The sequence below is a fragment of the Ochotona princeps genome, chromosome 17, assembly GCF_030435755.1.
Source record: "Ochotona princeps isolate mOchPri1 chromosome 17, mOchPri1.hap1, whole genome shotgun sequence".
NCBI lineage: Eukaryota > Metazoa > Chordata > Mammalia > Lagomorpha > Ochotonidae > Ochotona > Ochotona princeps.
This window is the reverse complement of record NC_080848.1, coordinates 27,900,599-27,919,757: the sequence shown is the minus strand read 5'-3', so window position 1 is coordinate 27,919,757 and position 19,159 is coordinate 27,900,599. Positions and strand designations below refer to the sequence as shown.

The window sequence follows — 19,159 nt, the reverse complement described above, 5'->3', positions numbered from 1 at the left end:
AGTTTCTTAGTGGGTGTACACACACACACACATCCATAAGGTAGGTACTTAGTCTATTGGCCAAGACAGCACTGTCTGGCATTAGAAAACCTAGGTTTGATACCTGGCAAAGCTTCCAACCAATATAGATCCTAGAAGACCACAATGATGGTTCAAGTAACGGGGTTACTGCCATTCACATGGAAGACCTGGACTGTCCAAATTCCTGGCTTTGGTCTGGCCCAGCCAGTATAGTAATTTACACAGTGAGTCAGCATTCTGTCTCTTTCTCTCTCTCAAAAAAAAAAAAAAAAGAAAACATTCTGTTTTGGTTTTCAAGTTCAAATAACTCCAGAAAACAAAAAAGAAACAAATTGCAATTTTATATAGGTAGTTGCCACCATTAAAGTGTTATTTTCTTCACAAAGTAACTTGTAGGTAAGAACATAAAGCTAAGTTAGACATTAAACAAAATTCACTGCTTATTCCTCACAGTCAATGCTTATTTCTCTGTAACAACTCATAGTTCACAAACATGAGCTGATTTCACTGCACCTATACATTATGAATTATACAGGATTAATGTTTTAGTTTCTAGTATATGTGGTGCCGAAGCAAACACAATGCTTTAACATATTTAACATATTTAACAACAGAAACTCTTATCCTTTAGACAAAAGACCCCTTTGCCTACAACAGAGGCTCCTCAAAATGATGCAAAGGGTCACTTAATAAGATTAAGCAAGCTTAAATGATACTTAATAATGACAACAAGCATAACTGGAGATTATCTTTATACTATTTTTTTTCTTCGTTTAACCAGATGGTTATTTCCAAGTATTACTTACCAATTTCCTTCCCCATTTCAAAGAAAACCACAAAATTTAGAAGAAATAATGCCATACACAATCTAAGAATGTTAAAAAATCTCATATTTTAAAAGTGCAATTGAAATCCTACAGAACTGCTGATCTTCAACCTAACCAGAGAACACATTACTCAAAAACATTTACCTTGAGAAAATTTTTGACTCGCTCAGGATCGTAGCAGTTGCTTTCTCTGCAGATTCTTTCTACTTCTTTGATCTGCCCAGTCTTGCAAGCTGCTTGAATGTACTTAAAGTGCACATCTGGGTCCTGGCTAAAGTTAACAATGGATCCCAGAAAATAAAAGAGACCTTAAAGAAATAAATAATCAAAATTAAACATAGGTGTACTGTTGAAAACACCAAAACTGAAAAACATCCACACAATTAAAAAACACTGCTTGCTTAATACTGTCAGATACTGGAGTAAATTAGTTTTTTATAAAGCCCAGTGAGGGGCCTGGCATTGTGAAGTGGAAAGTTTGGCTGCTAGCTATGATGCCTGCATCCCACATGAGCACCAATTCCAAGTCCCAAATGTTCTAATCCAGCTCTCTGCTAATGTGCCTGGAAAGGCAGAGGAAAATGATTCAGGTGCTTGGGTCCCTGCATCCACATCGGAGATGCAGAAGAAGCTCCTGGCTTTGGCCTGACCCAGTTGCGGCCATTTGGGGAGTGAACCAGAAGATGGAAGCTGTCTCCCTCTCTTTCTATAACTCCACATTTCAAATAAACAAACATAAAAGGAAAAACTCAGTAAAAACACTAACTAATGCAATAGTCATTCCAATAAATCATAACTTTAGAAGGAAGGTAATTATCACATCTAATTCAATAAGAAATTTTAAATGAAGTCTCCTGCTTTAGATATTTTTCCAAATGCAGTTAACAGGAAATACATAAAAGTGGTTTGAAAAGAATTTAATCAAGTACTTTCAAATAAAGGTTTCTGCAGTGATGAAAATTTTCTCTGTGGTGTCTAATATAGTAGCCAATAACTACATGTGGTTATAGAGCACCTGATACAAAGCAAAATTAACTGCAGAAAGCATACATTTCATATAATTTGATTATATTAATATATTACATTTAAATAGCTCTACGTAGTTGGTAGTCACTATATACAAGAGAGTAAATTTAGTGGAAAGTTCACATCCTGAAACTGAAATTAGAAATTTAGAAAGTGAATGCAGAATCCTTTATCCCCTTCTGTCTAGAGGAGGACTTGTGCTACTGTTACAACAAAAAGATCAAGTAGGGACCAGAGTTTAGCGTACAAATAAAGAGTCACCAATGATGTACGCCGCACAAAATGGGTGTCAGGGAATTTTCCTCCCAAGTGACATCTGGAAATGTCTTTACGCATTTCTGTCAAACTGGTTGAACTGATGCTACCGGGTAGAAGCCAACAAAACTGTTAAGATCCTACTTACAACAACCCCCATACAAAAAGTACTCAGCTTCCAGTGACAACAGTGCAAAGGCTGAGCTCTGCTACACAGTCACAAGATGTTCCTGGGCAGAATTATTTGTCCTTACAACAGTCTATATAAGCAAAGATAATTACACTTGGTCATTTGTCTTCTCATAAACTAACATAAAACCATACATTATTTTCTCTGAAAATTCTGCCTTCAATTCAACTGTAAAACACCAAGGAGTTTGTTCACTCCCCAAATAGCAGCAATGGTCACAGCTGAACTGATACAAAACTGGGAGCCTGGAGCTTCTTCCGGGTCTCCCACTGTAGGGGCACGAGCTCAAAGACTACAGCCATCCTAGACCACAAAGCAGGGAGCTGGATCAGAACTGGGGCAGCCAGGACAGGAACCAGGGCCTGTATCATATGACAGCACTTGTAGGCAAAGGATTAGCCTGTTAAGCCAACACACCAGTTACTGGAAAGATAATTTCTAACAATCTGATCATCAGGCTCTTCTTGGATATTTAAAATTCTTTGAAAATTCACAAATTTGGGACAGCATTGTGCACAGTAGGGTAAGTTGCAGCCTGTGATGCTAGGATCCCTTATGAGTTTCAGTTTACATCCCAGATGCTGCACTTCCAACCCAGCTCCATGCTAATACACCTGGAAAACAGTGCAGGACTGTCTCGATGCTTGGGCCCCCGCACATGTGTGGGAAACCCACATGCAATTCCTGGCTCCTGGCTTCATCCTGGGCCAGCCCCAGCCACTGTGGTCACTTGTGGAGTAAAGCAATAGCTGGAAGGCTTCTCCATATCTTCCCCACACCCCCAACTCTGCCTTTTAAATAAGTTAAGTCTTCAAAAACGAAAACAAAAAGAATCTCAAACCCCTAATTACCTTCAAAACTCTTGAATGATTCAAAAAGTTCAATCAGAGATTGAGTTGACAGTTGCTCATGATACTTAGAAGCCACCTGAACACAGATTTGCAGATTCTGACGAATATTAGCAGACAGCATGGCTCTGAGACATTCCAGGGAGTCTTCTACTGATAAGGATCCAAAGTAATTCACTAACCACTAGAGGACAAAACAAATGAATAAAATAAATAACGTTCAGCCTCATGGAGTTATGAAATTACTGTCATCTAGTCCCACCGAAAGATTTTCAATAAGTTGGAAATTTAAAACTGATTTTTAGGCGAGAAAACTGAAATACCTCAGGGTTAAGCAGATGAGTGTGAACAACTGCACGCTTTATATCATACAGATCAGTGAAGTGTTCCAGTGCACGCTGCAGCAAGCCAGCCTTTTCACACAACTGAGCAATATGAGCTCGGTCATAATGCGTGAACATCTGATTTCCTAGGATAGCATCTGCAACCTATAAAACGACAGAGGAGTTTATGTGATATCCATCTTCAAAACTCCGCGTAACTGGAAAACACTGCTGCAGCAAACACGTGAAAGGCATAAAATTGCATACTTGAGGTGCATGCATGAGATTCATCTCAAGCAATCGAGTCTGTAAAGGACCTTCAGATGGGCGGTTGTTCTTCAGAGCATCAAGCAAAAATGCAGTACATTGCTGAATGAGATTGTACTCCATAAATACATCCACAATCTAAAAAAAAAAAACAGAAATCACAGTAACTATTTTAAGATGGCATTAATATCATGCTAATGAAATTATGCATGATCTCTTCTGGTATCTCCAAAATTTTAAAGCCAAATAACAGATTTACAGAATTTCATTTGAACATCATGTCACATTTTGAATAATACATTTTTGTCGTCTGGAGAACTCAATACTTTAAGAAAAAAAAAACAACAAAATATTTCAACAGATAAGAGAAAACACAATCAAATTGATTTTTAAAGTTTTTATGAACTTATAAAAACACACAAAAAATAAACAGTAATTCTGATACACTTCCTATATGCATCTCTTCTGTAAGCCCCCCTCACCCAGCAATAGCCAGTATCCTGGGCTTTATCATTCCTATCTATTTTTCACTTAAAAATACATATAAACCTCAAGAGTACGTTTTATATGTTTCTGAACAGTATACAGACAGCCTCACACTGTCAATTTTTCCCCAGCTTGCATTTATGTAAGACACTTGTACAAGTAGACATAGATCTGATTTCTGCGAAGTGAAAGTTCAACCAATCTTCTCCAAAATTGTTTAAAAGTCAAATCCCCCAACTCGATACTTCAGTCAACTTCTACAGTGCATCTAATGCCATTACCTGTGTGATATCAGCAAGAGGCTCTTCATCCTGCACCAACATCTGTGCAAATTGCTGCCCCTGATCTGGACTTATACGCATGACATTTCTCAGCAAAAAGATCCAGTCTGGGGTATAGCCAACCTATAAATAGACAAAAGAGTTAAGCCTTATTGCAAAAATCATTTTTAATAATCTTTAAATACTTTAATTGTTGTACAGAACTCACTTTCTTAGCATATAAGACAATCTTCTGAACTTGACCTGTTTCTGCAAAGCACTGAATGACTTTATTTGGGACATTAGCCCTTAGGTACACACTAAGTGCCAATGTAGGGTCCACAGATTTCACAAGATCGCCCAGTTCTTCAGAACACTCCAGCTGTCCAAAAGAAAGAGATAATTTAGTGATTCATGAACTATTTTATAAATGAGTGACTAATACTACCTCCCTATAAATAATAGTTAACATGACAGGCACTTAATTAATTTCTCAAATTACATTACAAATATGCAGGAATTTTGGGTGGTAAAGACTCAACCTTGTATTCACAACATTGTCTCAGAAGAATTCTCATATTCACCTTAAATAGATTAAAAAGCTCACTAAGAGTGTATGTTTACAGATATCAATTATCTTATTAACGCATGTACCTTATTTAAACTGGAATCTTGTACATCCAACATTATCTCAACATAAACACATGATCCAAATTTCCCAAAATAATTTTTTAGTTAATGTTATCAAATGAAAATTCTGACACCAACGGAATCCACACACTTATTGTAATGCCTATTATTCAACTAAGTTGTAACCCATATGTCTGAGAAATCTGGCTTTCTAGATTTAAGGTAAAGCCAGGACACTCCAATTTCACAGGATCAAACACAAAAACTTTAGGAATTTAGGTGGCATATAGATAACTTTCTCTTTACCATTCAAGTTGTCTTAGTCAATCAGCTGCCCAATTTAGAAATCCGCCTCCTAACAGAGCTCCTCTTTACAAATGACTTGATTTTCTACACTTAAGCTACTTCAGAGCAAGCTCTTATTTCTGCATTTTTTGCCTAAAGAAGTTCTGTAAGACTTTACAACTTTACTGAACATGTTCACTAATGAACAATCAATATCTCTTTTTTTTTTTAACACACAAAGATCCCCCATAATGACTGATCAAAAACCGTCAATGATACCCAAAATCTTTCGTTCTGTTATACAGGTAACACCAGCTACTTGGCTCTTCCCATCCTCCTTTATCTCAAATCATAAGGACAGATCTCAAACACTGGCTCTGTAATTGCTCAGGAGGTTAGTATTAATTCTTTGGAACAAAGTCTTGTCCCAGCATCCTAATTCTGAACAGCTATCATCCAGTATCCTGTAAGATTCCAGAAGCTGGGTCAATAAATGAGGGTTAGAATTAACAATGTAAATATATTTTCAGCATACACTAATGCTGAAGGTTCTAACAACACTGTTACTCACTACTCAGTGTTTGAAACACTGCTGTTTCAGTTCTTTACAATGTCATAAAATACAGTAATTCAATACTACAAATATGCAAAAAGGCATTAAAAAATGGCAATATGAAAGCAACAACATTGATGGGCCTGACATAACAACTCAACTGGTTAATTCTCCCAGTTCAAGTGCCGAGATCCCACATGGGTGTCCAAGCTGCTCCACTTCCCATCCAGCTCCCTGTTTATGGCAAGGAAAGGTAGAGGAGGATAGCTCAAAGTCTTCCTACACCCACATGGGAGACCCAGAAAAGGAGCCTGGATCCTTTCTGGCTTTGGACAGACTCTGGCCATTGTGGCCTCTTGCAGAATGAATCAACAGAGACATCTTTTTCTCTGCCCATCCTTTTCTCTGTAAATCTGCCTTTCAAATAAATAAATCGTAAAGAAAAACAAAAACAACATTGATGGATCATTTAAACTGTTCACTGCCTTACAAATGAGCAACATCTACAATTTTACTATTCCATGTAAGGAATAACATGATTTATTATGGCACCATAACATGGAATGTATGAAGAGAAACTAGTAAGTCACAACTGAAGACAGAGAAATCCTACAGCGAAAAAAAGCCAGTTGATATTTTTAAAGTTTCATGTTTCAATTAATTTCAAATAAAGCAAGTTGAACATTTTCCCTGTAACACCAATTAACATTTTGTGAAATAACTATTTCACTGTTAATGCACAGTGCTGATACAACATACATTATACAAAATTTCATACAGCATGCTTTATTTGCATATCCAAACATGGATTACCAGCAATAAATATTGCAATTCTGAAGACATTGGAAATATTAAAAGAAATCACACTTAGAGCTACAGGGAGAAGTAATGTGTATCTCAAGTATAGAAAATGAGAGGTTAAGAATATATTCCTGGTTTCCCACCTACCCCAAGTCCGGATGTGGGGCATGCTCTGAGATACTTGCTTAAGTGGTTTTGATAGTTCACCAGTTATGAATCGCTGTGAGTCTCACCACTCCCAGCACAATGAGGTCGTTGGAAAACTGGGTGGGACTTCTCCCTAAATATCCTCCTTTATCTCAGATACATGAAGAAAACAATATGGAAATAATAGTCTTACCCACTTCCCTATAGCCCTTGAACCTTTTTACCGTAACTAACTACGTAAAGATTGTCAAAAATATAATTAAAAAAAAGATGTTAAAAAAAAAAACAAAAGAATATATTCCTAGGCCCGGCGCCATGGTCTAGCGGCTAAACGTCCTTGCCTTGAATGCCCCGGGATCCCATATGGAAGCCGGTTCTAATCCCGGTAGCTCCACTTCCCATCCAGCTCCCTGCTTGTGGCCTGGGAAAGCAGTCAAGGACAGCCCAAAGCCTTGGGACCCTGTACCTGTATGGGAGACCTGGAAGAGAGGTTCCTGGTTCCCGGGTTTGGATCAGCGCAGCACGTTATTGTGCTCACTTGGGGAGTGAATCATCAGACGGAAGATCTTCCTCTCTGTCTCTCCTCCTCTCTGTATATCTGACTTTGTAATAAAATAAATAAAATCTTGGGGAAAAAAAAAAAGAATATATTCCTGGGCCTGGAGTAGTAGCTTACTGGCTAAAATCCTTGCCGTGCATGTGCTAGGGGTTCCTTATGGCCTCTAGTTCTAATCCTGGTGGCCCTGCTTCCCATCCAGCTCCCTGCTTGTGGCCTGAGAAACTAGTCAAACACAGTCCAAAGCCTTAGGACCCTGCACCCATGTGGGAGAATCAGAAGAGGTTCCTGGCTTCAGATTGGTTCAGCTCCAGCCGTTGCAGCCACTTTGGGGAGTGAATCAACAGATGGAAGATCTTCTGCTCTGTCTCTCCTCCTCTTTGTATATCTGACTTTCCAATAAAACATAAAGAAAACAAAACAAAACAAAAAACCCAAAAAGAAAGAAAGAAAGAAAAGAACACATTTCTGAGGCCAGTAGTTAGTGCTAGCATCCCGTGTAGGTGCTGATTTGTGTCCTGGCTGCTCCACTTGCAATCCACTTCTCTGCTTGTGGCCTGGGAAAACACTGAAGGATAGCCCAAGTCCTTCAGATCCTGTACCTATACGAGAGACCAAGAAGAAGCCTGTGGCTCCTAGCTTCAGGTTAGCTCAGTTCTGGCCATTGTGGTCACTGGGGAAGTGACCTAGAAGGGACACCTCTTGCTGTCTCTCCTTCTGCCTGTAAATCTGCCTTTCCCAATAAAAATAAACTATCTTTAAGAAAGATTTTTTTTTTTGTAAAGAATATATTCCTATGTCCAAATGAGAGTTCCTTAACACTAACAAATATAAATATATACCGAAGGAAGCCATCTCATGACAAGTTTTTTCTAAAGTAAAATGACTGCAAATTGCTTTTTATTTTGTGCTTTTAATCTCCGACCAGGAATCCTGAATTCTAAGCCCAGTGCTGCGGTACACTGCATTAAGGTACTGCTTGCACTATCAGTATCCCAATAAATGCTGTTGTGCTATTTTTTTTAATAAATACTAAAGAACAGATGAGGACATTCTGGTGTAAGTTAAACAATTTTTTGCTTGGTAACATGGTATCTAACTGAAACAAAGCAAAATTATGTCAATACAAATTAACGTACCTTATCTTCTTTTAACCATTTCTCCAAAAGCTGTTTCCGCCCTTGTTGAAGTACAGGCCTACACAGTTCTAATGATTCATATTTGTTCAGCTGTCCCTGATCCAGAAGGATTCCAAAGTACTGAAGCAGAGGAGAAGTCTGACCTGGCTGGGCTGGGACACTCTGGAACCGACGAATGGTGTCTGGAGTACGCAAGATTCCCTTTAAGAAGGATAAATGTTAAGCTTCCTCAAAAGCAAACCAAATATTACACTAATTTCTCCCACAGATCATTTGGGTCAATCCCTAAGGCATGTGCTGATCTATTAACACCCAATTTCAAGCCTACAAAATGTCGAAAAAAGACTCAGTCATATTTTGCACTCTTATCTATGATAAATTGGACAGGAACTATTTAACCTAGAGTTTTTGGAAGTAAAAATCAGTAGCTTTCATTTATGAAGTCCGAAAGCATTAAATGTAAGTAACCAAACATTATTGTTTCTAAATAAGCCAAACCTCACTAGATCTTTTCACAACATGAGTTTTATAAAGTAATAATAAACGTGACAATTATAAAACTAAAAATAAAGAAAAAATGTGACAATTAGTAAAAGTGCTTCAAAGACTGCTTGATATGATAAAATTTTTTATCAGAGGAGCTGGGTTTATTGTCCCAGCTCCACCTCCAATTCCAGCTTCCTGCAGTGAGCATCTTGAAATGCAAGCAACTGGGTCCCTGTCACCCAATGGGTGACCTGGACTGAGTTCCCAGATATTTGCTCTGGCCCAGATCTGTCTGTATTTCATCTTCCCAATAAACTTTTAAAAAAATTATTTTTGAAGCAAACTATAAAAAATTGATCAAATATATTAGCTAATCAAAGTAATTCTGGAGTATAGAAAAAATAATTAATTCAATATAGAGGCACTAAGAAGTAACTGTCATACTCTTCAAAAGGAACACAAAACATAAAAAGGATTTCTTGGGCCTGGCAGTGTGGCCTAGTGGCTAAAGTCCTTGCCTTGAAAGCCCCAGGATCACATATGGGCACCGGTTCTAATCCCGGCAGCTCCACTTCCCATCCAGCTCCCTGCTTGTGGCCTGGGAAAGCAGTCGAGGACGGCCCAATGCATTGGGACCCTGCACCCGCGTGGGAGACCCGGAAGAGAGGTTCCTGGTTCCCTGGTTTGGATCAGCGCAGCACCGGCCGTTGTGCTCACTTGGGGAGTGAATCATCAGACAGAAGATCTTCCTTTCTGTCTCTCCTCCTCTCTGTATATCTGACTTTCTAATGAAAATAAATCTTCAAAAAAAAAATGGTTTATCTGTGGAAATTGGCTCTACTTTTAGAGTATTAAACAGAGAACATGAACATGAAAGCTTCATTATCAAAGCTGCTCACCTTTGGTGCATTAGCAGCCACCTTAGCTGCCTCCGAGTAATTCCCCTGGGCGAAAAGAGCGTTAAATTTCCGAGCAAAGAGTTCTTCAGCACCGGCCAGGTTGTTACGCACAGCCATTCTTAGAGCCAAGTCAGGATTCTGTAGGACATTGGTGATGTAGGGAATGATGTTTTCTTCTTCTACACACACTGATAGAACCTACAATTTATAGAATAGCTGCAATGAGTTCATCTGGATGTGATATCAAACCTGTTTAAAACAGATGAATACTGAGTCACATATGTAATCAAATTGTGAAGTTCTGACAGCTGCTCTTCTTGCTGCCATTAAAAAAAGTAATAAAAAAATTTTTAAACAGGGAAACAAAAAGATTGAGCTATGGGATGCCAAAATACTTTCGGGTGTTCCTAATACATCACCTTCTGGTAAAACAAATAAAATAATACTGCCCAAACTCCATTTTAATATCATCTATTTATTCTTAATATTGCCAAAATCAGAGATTAAGAGCGTCACTTAACTGAGCTCTGAAAGACAATCTAGCAAGCCTTACACATTCTTGGGGAATGCAATCTTGATTTTTAATTTAGGGATTTTTTCAAAAAAGAATTTTTCAGCAGTTTAAATACATTTAGAATCAAAGGTCAGCATATACACTTCCTATATTTCTTAGGTGCTTAACAGAATGCATGCGTCAAATAAATACAAAGAATTTCTACTTGAAGAATGATCACCCTCAATCTTCCATAAAACTCCTGGCTACAGAAGGCTGCCTTGCTTACCACAAAAACTGAACTACTGCTCCTTTAGCCTGGAGAAAGGGAGTCCTTCCCTTCATTCCAGCTATCACTCTTTCTCCCCTTTGTCATATACCCCAGCTTATAAATTACTTACATTCCCACCAGCACATCTCAGACTACTGCAATAGGTCATCTCCTCCTCAGTTACTATGCCACATGAGGAAAGGGGGCCTGCTTGCTTCAACTGTTATTACTTGCAACAATGTTTAGTACAAAGCAATTGGTATTTGTTCAAGAAATAAAAAACTTCTGTCCCAATATGAGCAAGAATTTAAAAGTATGAGAACTCAGTAAAAAGATGAGATGAGGTAATAGTTTGCTCTGCCTGTCCTATACTACTTCTTTCAGGAAAAATGGAAACAAGTTAAACCTTTAAGATCCTTTCTACTGGTCACAACACAATTTCCAAAGCTTAGGCCAGCCTCTCTGCTTGTCTGAAGCCAGTAGACACCAGTTCCATTAGGCCTCCCACAAGGGTGCAAGAGCACAAGCACTTAGGCAATCACCCACTGCTTTGCGAGGTACATTAGCAGGGAACTGAACTGAAGCAGAGCAGCCAGTGGCTTTATGGGCAACGGCACAATGTCAGTCCAGCACAATAATTTTTATAACTACTTTTGTGCCAGACACTAATTAGTACTACGAATTTAAACAAAGATTAGCCCCTTTCTTAATGACAAGTAACGAATGACATACATATCCACTTTAATTCAGAATGACACTTTAATTCAGAAGGAGCACCTAACTAGTTCTGAAGAAAACCATGGGGATAGATGGGCAGGAAAAATGCTATTTTCCCAGAGGAATTGCTTCTTCACACATACTTTTCAATAAAACTAATTATGGAGAGAAAAAAAATCATTATCTACTTCCTTTGCTTACTGTCCAGGAAAACCAGGTGGAGGGGAACTTTTGTAAATTTTTGCCATTTTCTGAAAAAATACATACCTCTTATTTTTCATTACAGCAAAATACTAACAAAATATAGAAAAAGAACCACTTGGTAAGCAGTGAGAAGATACAACAAATGTAACATAGTTAATATTTTTCCTATCTAACTTAGTAACCTCCCATACTCTCCATATAGGCCCTGTAACATACCACTTCTTACCATTAAATACTTAGTAATATTTAAAGAGTTAGCAAAGGGATACAGGTAGAACTCTTTTTCTCTATATTGATATTTGTCATGTACACATTAGAAGAAAATCCCTGTAAAAAATACAATGTTTGGTGCAGTGGCTAAGAAATTGCCTGGGAGGGCTTGGCAGCGTGGCCTAGTGGCTAAGGTCCTCGCCTTGATCCCATATGGCCGCTGGTTCTAATCCCGGCAGCTCCACTTCCTCTCTCTCTCCTCCTCTCAGTATATCTGACTTTGTAATAAAAATAAAATCTAAAAAAAAAAAAAAAAAATTGCCTGGGATGCCTCATCCACAGCAGAGTGCCTGGATTTTAGCCCCAGCTCTACGTCCAATTCCAGCTTCCTGGGAAGCTACAGATGATGGCTCCAGGAGCTGGGTTCCTGCCACTTGCATAGGGAACCTGAACTGAGCTCTGGTCTCCTGGATTGAGTCAGGCCCAGTTCCTGCCGTTTTGAGTATTTGGCACAAACTCAGTAGATGGCATACTGCATGGTATGAAATCTTTGACCCTAATAGTTTCTTTCCATGAAGAGTCACATGTTTTGACATTAAAGAAGTGTATACCCATAGCCATGATTATATGCCTAACAGTCTCTCTGTGAGACAGGATTAAACTGTAGTCATACGCTGCTATATTTTTAAGTATGTATTATTTTCTCCTGTTTTTTTAAAAATAAACTTCACTGTGACTATTTCAAGTTCATAAAATGTTACAGGACACATATACAGTAAAATAGTTACCACAATAAAGCATATTCACATACTGATCATCTTAGTTTCTTTTTTGTCTGAACAACAGGCAAAAAAATTTTTTTTTAAATCCCAATTATAAGTTTATTAATTTCATTCCTCAGGCACAGGAAATGGCTAAACTTGTTCATCCTACTTCGCATTTATTGTCTCTTATGACGTACATTTTCTCAATACTCTTCAACTTCACAAATGTAACAGTTTCTGATATCCAATGTTACCGAATGCATAAAGAAAAAAGGCTAATGGCAATAAGTAAAACCGCAAAATGACAATAGTATGTATTGCATCAGGTTTTCTTACTTGTCCCTTTCTGTTTACTCCAATTATTCCAGCTGTGGCTTCATGTGGTGCAGTAACAAAGATTGTTTCTCCACTGATTCTATTCATGTAGATGCAGGTACCAGTTTCAAGATCATAAAGATGGATGTAACCATATTTAGTAATCAGGAATACCACATCATGCTTTTCACTGATCTGTACAAAGAAGATCAATACTTTAATAAAGACTCTACAAACAGAAAGCAAAAATATTTTAGTCCAATTCCATTTCACAGGTAATCCTAAATGTCTGACAACAACCTTATATGAACTTAAAGCTAATAATGTTTTCTTCATTTTTATAGCACATCTAAATATGAGCGACACTAAGTTATACAAAAGAATATAAATGAAATTTATACAAGAGAAACAATTCTAAACAAGGTAGGATAACAAAATGATAAAACTCATGGCATTATTTTACAAATTTTTACAATAAGCTTTATCTTAGAATAAGTAATATCCTATTATATACCATTTAAATTTTATCAATGGTTAGTAGTGTTTAGAATCTCTTAAAAAAAATTTTAGTCCATTTATTTTGTTTAAATTACCTGCATAGCAACAGGAAAGTCATTCTGTGCTTCTGGAGGAAAGAAAACATCCACGGCCTTCTTTGGAAACGGCTGGTTTCCAGTAGGAGGTGTGCCAACTTCAATGATATGTAACTGCGTAGAAGAACATAGATTAAACATATCCCAAAAGCAGCCCACCACAGCAGTTTTACTTTTAAGTCCCAAATGAATAATCAATACGTATACAACAGGTAAACGCTAAAAACCTAGCAAATCTACACCACAGAATATTCCTTAGCAATAAACTGGAGCAAGCTCTCAGATGTTATGCTTAGTAGGGGGAAAAATCAATCTCAAGAAGGCATTAAATATAACAGTCCATTCAAAACATTTTGAAATAGTGAAATTGTAGAAATGGAGAATAAATGATTGTCAAGAGTTATAAGAATAATGTGATAGGGAGTGGCATGTTAGCCTAGTGGGTAAAGTTCTTGCCTTGTATGCCTGAGATCCCATATGGGTGCCTGTTTGTGTCCCAGCTGTTCCATTTCCCTTCCAGCTCCCTGCTTGTGGCCTGGGAAAGCAGTCGAGGATGCCCCAAGATCTTGGGACCCTGTACCCATGTGTGAGACCCATTAAGAAGCTCCTGGCTCCTGGCTTTCTATTGGCTCAGCTCCGGTTGTTGTGGTCACTTGGGGAGTGAACCTGTAGATGGAAGATCTTTCTCTCTGTCTCTGTGTATCTTACTTTCCAAGAAAAATAAATTAGAAAAAAAGGAATATTGAGATAGAAAGGCTAGGAAGTTAGGAGGTGTACTATAAAGTCACACTGAAAACTGTGGAGATAGAACAGTTATATACCTAAATCTACTTACAAGAAAATGATACATGGAAACGGGGGACAGTCTGATGGCTCTACTGGCTATTCCTACACCTCTAAATGCTGGCATTTCATAAGGGTGCTGGTTTGTGTCCCCGCTGCTCTACTTCCCATCCAGCTCCCATTGGTGGCCTTGGAAAACAGCTCAGGATTGCCCAAGGCCTTGGGACCCTTCACCCACGTGGGAGACCTGGAAAAAGCTCCTGGATCCTGGCTTTGTATCAGCTCACTTCCGGCCATGTGGGGGAGTAAACCAGGGAGCAAAAGATCTCTGTCTCTCCTCTCTGTAAATCTGTCTTTCCAATAAAAATAAACCTTTTTTAAATTATTTACTAAATTGTGAAAAATGAACATGCCAATGACTGATACTTCTACCTTACCAGTGTTATAGAAGATATAACCATTGGGAAAAACTATAAAAAGCAGCCCATAGGTCATGCAAGAAAAAGTAAAGCACTTTGGCTTAGTGGATAAAACCCAATGGGTGCTGCTGCTCCATCTGATGCAGCTCCTCACTGATGTGCCTGGGAAAGCAGCCGAGGATGGCACAAATCATAGGCCCCTGTACCCTCATGGGAGATTCAGAACAAACTCCCAGTTCCTGGCTTCAGACTAGTACAGCTCCAGTTGTTTTGGCCACCTGGGAGGTAATCAGCAGATGGAAGATCTGTCTCTCTGTGTAACTCTGCCTTTCAAACAGATAAATAAGTTTTTTTTTCCCCCAAAAGAAAAAATAAAACATGTCAACAATCGACTACCATATGTTCTCCTTCGTCATGTCAGGATGGACTCAAACAAAAATTCGATCTGGGACCGGTGCCGTGGCCTAGCAGCTAAAGTCCTAGCCTTGAACGCCCCAGGATCCCATATGGGCGCCAGTTCTAATCCCATCAGCTCCACTTCCCATCCAGCTCCCTGCTTGTGGCCGGGGAAAGCAGTCGAAGACAGCCCAAGGCTTTGGGACCCTACACCCGCGTGGGAGACCCGACTTCGGCTCAGCTGTTGCGCTCACTTGGGGAGTGAATCATCGGATGGAATATCTTCTCTATCTCTCCTCCTCTCTGTATGTCAGACTTTGTAATAAAAAATAAATAAATCCTTAAAAAAAATTCGATCTGTAAGATATGAGTATTAGTCTCATTTTTCATTGGAATGACAGCTATACTAAATAAATGATTTTTTTCTTCTAATGCTACGTTAGATTACAAAAGACAGAATGAACACCATATATTAAATGGGCTCAAGAACACTACCAAAAAGTACTGAAGCTTTTTTCCAATAGGACTTATTGAAGGTTTATTTATTTAAAAGGTAAGGAGAGAAAGGGAGAGGCAGAGATATTGCTTCTGCTGGTTCACTTCCTACTCTGTCACAATGGCTATACCTGGGCCAGTCTGAAGCCAAGAGGCAGGAGCTATTTCTTCACAACTGTTTCCAGGGAATCGTGGCTGCTGACTATTCTGCTTCTTTCTCACCTTTCAAGCTTGGCTTGGAAATCTTTTTAATGCTCTAAACAACCAGATTGTTTTTATTGTCTTCCAACTAAGAACTCTCAACATACAAAGGACCTCAATTTGTCTGGGTGATTCTAACATACAACTAAGAGCTGAGAACCATAACTAAAAATTTCAAAATACAGATTATGGTGCCATTTACTGATTCAGACACTCTACATGTATGCCACACAAATGTGTTTCAGCAACATTAATGATGCTTATGCAGAGTGAAGCTGGAGCACACCAACTTATGGGACCTGCTTCATGGCACAGCACATCAAGTAGCCATATGGGACTCCGGTATCCCATATCAGAGGGTCAGTACCTGCCTACTATGCTTACAATTAAGTTTCCTGCTAATATGTCTAGCAAAGAAATGGAATACAGTTCAAATGGTTGAGTGGATTCCTACCACTCACATGGGAAATCAGGAGGGAGTTTGTGGTTCCTGAATTCCACCTAAACCCACCCCAGCATTTTGGAAATAAACTGAAAAATTTTCCTCCCTTTGTTTCTCCTGTCATTTTGATTTTCAAATAAACAAAAAATTGTTAAAAATCAACTTTAAGGTTTTGGGAAATACAAAGACTATCAACAGCTGATAGAAACAATGTTTAAAAAATGTTTAGTTTTAGACAAGCATCAATAAAAGCAGAACAAATCATAAATTTAAATATTGAAAACAAATTAAAGAGGGAAAGATTATTTTGAAATTAAATGAATGAACAGCAAAAGACATGATCTGTTCCAAAGTAATTCATTTAGAAGTCAGAATTATAAATAGAAGTGGACAAACATGTACATATACAGAGAATTTTTTATTGCTGGTTTGCATACATAGTGGCTGCAACAGTCAGGGCTGGGCTAACCTGAAGCCAGGAATTTAATTCAGATCTGCCACATGGGTGCAGGAGCCCAAGCATGTCAGCTATTCTCCGCTCTCTCCCAGGTGTATTAGCAGGAAGCTGGATCACAAGTGGAACAACCAGGACTCAAACCAAGGTCGATATGGAATGCCAGAGCTAAGACTAACTATGCCACTGTGCCAGCCCCAAAACAGACTTCTTAAAAACAATTACCAGAGATAATACTTACCTTCCCTCCAGCTTGACCCCGTACTGCAAAACAAAATAACGTTGATTCTTCAGCATTTCCTTCCATTTTAAACTGTGCAAAGCTAGCCGCATGTCCTTCAATAGGCTGAGACACTTTTCTGTCTACAGAATATAGCTGCATAGCTCCCACCACACGATTTTGCTACAAAGGACCAGAGAATCATCAACTAGCGAAATCATTAGAATGCTTTACTATTCTTTGTTATTCTGCAGTTTTTATGCATCTTAAAATTTGTCTCCATTTATCTTATTAAAGTTTACGAATGCTTAAAATACGCCTCATATACAACCATTTCTTAAAGAAAAGATGTGAAAGTACTTATTCTGCAATAAAGCACAATCTTTTGAAAAACCTCAGGTTATTCCAATTCTACTCAATCTGCAAGTAAAAGCTACAAATACAAGAATACTTTGGAACCATATTTCAATACAGGTGTTAAACCATCAACCCTTTAAAAAAATGGGAAAACACCTTCTAAAACAAGTCAAATTCAACAAGACTGAAATACAAAAACCCTAATTTCAAAATAAACTGCATGCTGGCCACATTCTCTAGACTTCTATCAAGAAACTAGAAAAATGTTACCTGTGCGGATATGCCAGTTAGAAGTAACCACTTTTGCTTTGCATCTGTGCGATAATTGATAATCTGACACCCTGCAAGGCTAGAATGGCGATCAAACATTTTCACTGGCTGAGACTCGCCTTCCATACTCCAATGATAAACTGCATTATCCGTAACAAGGGCAACCGTATTCAAAGAGATCCATTTCCAAAAGGTGACATCATCAGTCATAGTATGGGCCTTCATTTTACTTTTCATTTCAATGTTAAATATCTGAAGAGTTTTCCCAGCTAAAACAAAATTGAGAATTATAAATAACTAAAAACGAAACGTTCAGGGTAAATCAATACCCAGCCAGACTAGCTCTGTAACTTCCAAACAAAAGGATTCTATCTTGAATCCTTAAACCAACTACAGAAGCCACAAAAACGGAGCAACAACCATTAAAGAGTTAACAGTTGAAACTAGGCAATCTTTGACACTATAAACAGTGACTTCCACAGAATTCTAAATCCCAACTGAAAAGAAGTTTGAAGAACTTTCTTAGCAATGATAGAAGAATTAGAATTATCATACTTACAAGTAAGTATGCTTACATATAAACTAAGGTTGTTGTATATACACAAACACAAGGGGAAAATGTCTACTTTTTTAAAAGCCAGTCATTCCTCACTCAAGTACATCTTGTAGAAACTACTTTTTGCAAAGAGAACATAACTGAACTGTGACTTGTTACCACTAGTACAAGAGCAGGGAATGCCACATTTAATTGGTTTAAAATACACAGGGAAGAAGAGCTGGGGAAAAGTAAAAGACAAAGGAAGAATATTGGAGATAAGAAAAAGTTCAAGCTTCATCCAATTAAGACAACTAAGGATTTAATAAACAAAGGATAAAATCTGCCTCCAGTGTTAAAAAAATAAAACTCCCTGAGTCAGGGCTAATAAACTTGCAATTTGAAATCCATCACAGTTCAAAAATGGCTTGACTGAAACTTAACAGAAGGTCAAAGCCCACCACTAAGACTAGCCTACTGAGATAGTCCTTAGAGGCTAAAGAAAATTCCATTTGTGAGCTACAGAGAATCTGACTACTGAAGGACAAAAATGAAAACCTGGAGGTGGGGACACGAAACATAACATCTTTGGCACCACCACCCTTCTTACCACATGTGGGAAAAAAAAGCTTTCATAAAACAAAATGGTATTCCCATCCCATAGAGTATGTAAACCACAACCAGACTTTAAAAATTGTGAGAGTTACAGTCCTGCTTATAAAAAGAAGTCAAGGGGTTTAAAACTGGCTGCAGAGGAAGTATTGTGGATTATATACTTTCTTTTGCTGCCTTCCCCAACCCCAGATTACTAGATGGCTAGGGCTGGGGTGCCTATCAATGTAATGGATGGGCTAGTCTGGGGGAGGAGGAGGGAGATGACAGCTTAACTCCATAATGTTAACATCTGTGATACTACTGTACAACGCTCTGAAAAGCTTATCAATTTATTCTTTTCATAAAGCAGGACAATAACTAATACAATCTAATTTAAGGTAACTCACCATCTGCACACATAAGAAAG

The 19,159-nt window shown here is 38.3% G+C and overlaps 1 protein-coding gene across 2 annotated transcripts in view; it reads right to left on the bottom strand.

The window, feature by feature from the left end:
* The window catches only part of CLTC (clathrin heavy chain), a 70,704-nt gene that overhangs the window by 25,528 nt on the left and 26,017 nt on the right, over positions 1–19,159 (bottom strand). For both annotated transcript variants that reach the window (XM_036496157.2, XM_004590967.3), the window contains exons 3-14: positions 17,604–17,872; positions 16,998–17,159; positions 13,567–13,680; positions 12,995–13,168; positions 10,000–10,197; positions 8,615–8,815; positions 4,733–4,885; positions 4,525–4,647; positions 3,758–3,895; positions 3,491–3,655; positions 3,171–3,351; positions 993–1,156 (exon numbers count right to left, since the gene is read on the bottom strand). In XM_036496157.2, the coding sequence (XP_036352050.1) occupies positions 993–1,156; positions 3,171–3,351; positions 3,491–3,655; positions 3,758–3,895; positions 4,525–4,647; positions 4,733–4,885; positions 8,615–8,815; positions 10,000–10,197; positions 12,995–13,168; positions 13,567–13,680; positions 16,998–17,159; positions 17,604–17,872 (2,042 nt within the window). The remainder of the gene's footprint in view (positions 1–992; positions 1,157–3,170; positions 3,352–3,490; positions 3,656–3,757; positions 3,896–4,524; positions 4,648–4,732; positions 4,886–8,614; positions 8,816–9,999; positions 10,198–12,994; positions 13,169–13,566; positions 13,681–16,997; positions 17,160–17,603; positions 17,873–19,159) is intronic.